Below are 5,473 nucleotides of genomic sequence, written 5' to 3'. Positions count from 1 at the left end.
GATGCACTATTACAACAGTTAGTATATCTTCAAGGCCAGTCATTATTGTGTTCCCAATGATGGATGGCTTTCCTCACTGATTGTGTGAATGGAAATTTCTAGCACTCTAAGACTTAGTCAATATAAATGAATGCTTCAGATTAGTATCACAAAGGTACTAAGTCACATGACTTATTTATGTGGTGTTTTTAGCGATAGGGTCTTCCCATCAAGTTCTGGATGTCCACCAAGAGCAATGGCAATAGCCTGCAATGTTTTGGTGGTTTCTCTGTCCCCAGGAACCAACAGCTCAAGAGAGGTCACTCATACATGGCATTAGGCTTTTTAATTGATAGTCAATCTTCTTTTAGGCCAGAATAAATAAACTTTCTGATGACATAGTAAGTCATAATTAAGATATTGTTGAAGACATAAATGAATGCATAATTAGGAAATCACATCTTCTATATACATGGCTGAGTTTTACTAAACTAAATGGAAAATTGGTTGTATGTCGAAAGTCTGATGATTTCTCTTTTCCACACTGTGCGTTTCATTTGAAAATATTAAGGAATAGGGAGGATTAAAGTTTTGTCTGTTTTCTTTTTATTTCAGTAACCAAAGAAATGACAATCAACCAAACAATCCTGAAGGAATTCATTCTCGTAGGCTTCTCCGCTTACCCACATATACAGACCTTCCTCTTTGTAGTCTTCTTCTGCCTCTATCTTCTCACTCTTGCGGGCAACATGACCATCATGGGATTGACTTGGGTGGACAGATCTCTCCACACCCCTATGTACCTCTTCCTCAGTGCACTCTCCTTCTCTGAGACCTGCTACACCCTGACTATCATCCCCAAGATGCTGGCAGACCTCCTGGACAGGGACAGGCGCATTTCCGTCACTGGCTGCGGCTTGCAGATGTGCTTTTTCCTGGGCCTTGGTGGAACAAACTGCATCATTCTCACCTTGATGGGGTATGACCGCTTCCTGGCCATCTGTAACCCCCTCCGATATCCTCTTCTTATGACCAATGTTGCATGTGGACAGCTTGTGGCCTCTGCTTGGGCTGGAGGCTTCTTGATTTCTCTAATAGAAACTGCACTGATATTCAGGGTGTCTTTTTGCATACCCAACCTCATCAAACACTTCTTTTGCCACATGAGAGCAGTTGTGCGACTGTCCTGCATAGACAGTGACCTCACAGAATTCATTGTAACACTAATGTCAGTGTCAGGTTTGCTGGGTACATTCTTGCTCATCTCCTTGACTTATGTCTTCATCCTTTCTTCTGTGCTCAAGATCCCTTCAGCTGAGGGTAAGCAAAAGGCATTTTCCACCTGTGCCTCACACCTCACTGTGGTCATCATCCACTTTGGGTTTGCGTCTATTGTTTATCTGAAGCCAGAAGCCTCCGGGGGAGATGATACACTCATAGCAGTTCCTTATACTATCATTACCCCTTTCCTCAGTCCCATCATATTCAGTCTCAGGAATAAGGATATGAAGAATGCTTTTAGAAAGATCATTAGGAAGATAGTAGTACTGAAAAAATAATCTTATTATTGTTAATATATGGTTGTTCATTAATCTATGGAGCATTTGCTCTGTGACCTCCATAGAATGGCTTGGATATAGGAGCAAGTGATTGGGACTTTCACCTAAGGTTTCCCAGGTATTTTCTAAGTTTGTTCAGGAAGCTCTCTATCCCTAGCTCTGCTGTTCTGAGTATTCTGCCCAACAGTTTCTGGGTATGCAGTATCATTCCCAAGTGAGAAAAGAAATGCAGCAACATGCTAAGCAGCATTATGATCACTGCACAAACAGGTGTATTTATTATCTAATGATTAAGTCTTAATTTTTTTCTGGCAGAGAAAGACATTTGGTTAGACTTTCCAGTAGAAAAGCTATTTCTGGTAGGAGATATATGTTGTAAAACCCAACAACTGGCCATTTGTGCAAACATAGATATGCATGTGGACACACACACTCTCAAATACACAAACCCACTTGTTGAGTAGTCACACCACACCGATCACGGATTGATTAATAAATACTGTGTTAGTTGATGTGGGAGGTCCTTCTGTCTATATGTTGCTTTTATTGGTTAATGAATAAAGAACTCGCTTGGACTATAGCATGGGAGGAGGAATGTGATGTTAGAGAGGATGCCATGGAGCCATTGCCAGAATCAGACATGCTGAAATTTTGCCCGTAAGCCACTGCCACATGGCAATACACAGATTAATGGAAATGGGTTAAAAAAATATAAGAGTTAGCCAATAAGAAGTTAGAACTAATGAGCCAAGCAGTAGTTTAAATAATACAGTTCTGTGTGATTATTTCAGGCGTCTGGGTAGCCGGGAAACAAACAAGCAGCCAAGTGGCCTCCTCCAACTGTGGCATCACAGCTTCTAAATAATAAATTCTAATTATGGGAGAAGTCTTTTAACACATTTAATGTGGATAAATATGATGCTAATACCTGAATGGTCTGTGATTTGAAAAGTGTTTGATATTTAAATATATTTTTATTCTCTGTTGCCAAGATAAATAAATGTTCAAATGCCCAAAAACATTTTTGATAATATCAACAAGGTAAGAAATGTATAAAACTTTTAATACGAGGTAAAGCTAGTCAGGAATAAAAAAAGAAACCCTGTACAAATTGTGCAATGGAAGAATAGTGAGACCTCTTACAATTCAGACACAAAAATCTACAAAATTCCTTGAAAGCTTTTCTCACCTTTTCAGTTAATTGACTGTGATGCCTATAAAATATATGTTATGTATAAGGACATGGCACATATATGATGTTTTAAGAAGACAAATGAAATAATGAATAAAAACTGTCACACATATATGGTCATTGAGGTTGCTACTTGCCATGATGACTCTTCCTTTGCATGAACTGGTGTTTAGAACATATCTGCAGCCACAGTCTGTGTTACCATCAATCTTCTGAAAACATTTAAGTATAAGTAATGTTCTTTTAATTTATCTCCACTCCTGAAACTATGTTTTCTCAATCCAAGGAAGGCAGATGTCTTAAAATAAATAGTATTTGCTCATTCATGATGTGGATAGATGATATTACATTTAAATATAGAATTGAAGCTTCAGGATTCTATTTTAAGTAAAATAGTATGCAAAAGACCAAAATGTGTATATTTACTCTTGTGTGTGGAAATTGAAAAAGATAATCTGAACCAGGGTCAGTGTTTACTAGAACCTGGGAAAATTTAGCAAATAAGTAAAATATATATATATATATGCTATAATACTGAACTAAGAGGCAAGCTGTGCCCACTGGTGCATTATGCAGTGTGATAGCTATGGGGCAATCAAGCACTTTCTAATTGGATTGAATTGGATTTAGAGACTCGTTGCAAAGGAAGGATTTCATTTTTAGTACTTTAAATCTTGCTAAAATGTGTTTTTAAGGAGGAAGTCCTAGGACTTGGAAGGTGAAGGTATATGCTGTTGTTTGTCTAAATGCCCACGTTGTCAAACTGCTTTCTAAGTATTACGTTTATACCCATCGATAGAGATGCTCGCTACCTTAATCAAAGAAGTGTCTTTTTACAGTGAATAGTAGTTAATGTAGCAATTCACAATTGACCAAATTTCTGAAATTAGAACTCCAGCCAGGGCATCAGGTAGCATAACAGCAAATCTTCAACTGTCCCTTAGCATACAACACAATTCCCCAGTATTATCTCCAGCACTGTAGCAGACCATCTACTATAGCCTCCCTTCCACTCCCCTGCCCCCTTCTTCAGTGAATCATACAGATCTTCTCCCCCAAACTTCCCTTGCCTCACACATTGCTTTATCCCATCCATTGACTCCAACTGGTATTCCTTGGGTTATTCCAGCCAGTAAAGCAGGTAAGCTAACTGCAAATATCCCTCCATCCTCCAAACCCAGTCCCCTAGCCTCATCCCCCACTCTATAGCAGACCATTTCTTTCGGCCTCTCCCCACTTCCTGCCCTCATTTCCAGGGGACTAAGCATATACTGGTGGAATGCTTTGTTTTCTTTACTTCTGTGGACCCCCTCAGCTCCCCTCAGCCCATCCCCATCCCTAGTGTTGGCTCCTGATACCTAGAAACACATTTTATTTGGAACCCCCAGTGGTTATACCTGTCAGGATTCCAGAAGAATTTTCTACCAGGTAACACACAGTCACCACACTCTCCTAAGAACCAGAAAAGGGCTCCAGAAACAAGGAACAAAACACCCACCCAGAAAGTCAAGAGTAGATATCAGCACCTAGAATAATCTTCCAAAACACAGATTCCTTGATTGCAGCACTAGAACACATCCAAGACAAGATGTCTCCACTAGAGTCTAGCAGCTCTACCACAAAAAAAAAAAAGCCCTGAGTATTTGAGTATTTCAACACAACTGAAGCACAAGACAAAGACCTTAAACTAGCCTTTATGGGCATAATAGAAATTCCTAAAGAAAAAATAAGTGAATCCCTTAAAGTAACCAGATCAAAAGGGATCCTGTGGGAATCTCCAAACAACCCATGTTGTTTTTAAGATTGCTCTTTACAAACTGCCAGCAAGCCTCCTTTGCTGAAGACAATACCTACACAAGTCATTGAACATAGAGATGTCAAGCAGTTGCCTGCATACACAGAGCCTTCACCCCTATGTGCTATCATCTATGATACAGGAAAGTTTTCTACATGCTATCAAAGGAAAAACATAAGCACTAACCCAGTCACGAATTGTTTGATCTACAGTGGTGTAGCACCTCCAAGATATGCTAGTGTGGTAGCAGCATAAAGTTTGTGGGAGTAGCTAACCAGTATCTGATTTGGCTGAAGCACCATTCCAACAGATAGAACCCATACCTAGCACTGCTTAAGTAATGAATCTGAGACTATATAGCCCAGAAATCTAGGGTAAAACCAGTAGTACTGTTCTAAAAATAAATGAATAAAAAATTTGCAATAAAATGACTCCTAATGAGATTCTGCTATACTCACAGATCTGTGCATTGTTCAACTATCAACAGAGAAGCTTCCTCCTGCAGCAGAGGAGAACAAATACAGAGACCCACAGCCAGATAATATTCAGAGAGTGAGACTCCTTGAAACACACAGCTCTAAAAGGGATGTCTCTGTCAAATCCCTCCTATCAGGATCCAGAGAACCCTGCTGAAGAGGAGGCAGAAAGACTGGAAAATCCAGGGGGATGGAGGACATCAAGCAAACAAAAAATCAACATGATCAAAACTTATACGAACTCACGGAGGTTGAGGAAGCATGTGCAGTTGCTGGCATGGATCTGCCCCTGGTCATTGGCTTGTATCTTATGGCTTCCACTTAGTATTTTTATGGGACTCCTGAATGTGAACATGTGGGTCTCTGTTTCTTGTGCCCTCTCTAGGGCTCTTTTATTTCTGTTTACTTGTTTTGTCCAATCCTTATGTGTCATTTTTGTTTTAACTTGTTATATTTTAACTTTATTATTATC

The 5,473-nt window shown here is 39.6% G+C and overlaps 1 protein-coding gene across 1 annotated transcript; it reads left to right on the top strand.

The window, feature by feature from the left end:
* Positions 1–605: 605 nt before the first annotated feature.
* On the top strand, positions 606–1,538 carry LOC130875177 (olfactory receptor 10X1). Its single transcript, XM_057770913.1, has one exon. It carries the CDS (start codon positions 606–608, stop codon positions 1,536–1,538), a length of 933 nt encoding a protein of 310 aa, XP_057626896.1.
* The last annotated feature ends 3,935 nt before the right edge of the window (positions 1,539–5,473 follow it).

The sequence above is a fragment of the Chionomys nivalis genome, chromosome 5, assembly GCF_950005125.1.
Source record: "Chionomys nivalis chromosome 5, mChiNiv1.1, whole genome shotgun sequence".
NCBI lineage: Eukaryota > Metazoa > Chordata > Mammalia > Rodentia > Cricetidae > Chionomys > Chionomys nivalis.
The sequence above is the reverse complement of the archived record's forward strand: the minus strand, read 5'-3'. Positions and strand labels throughout refer to the sequence as shown.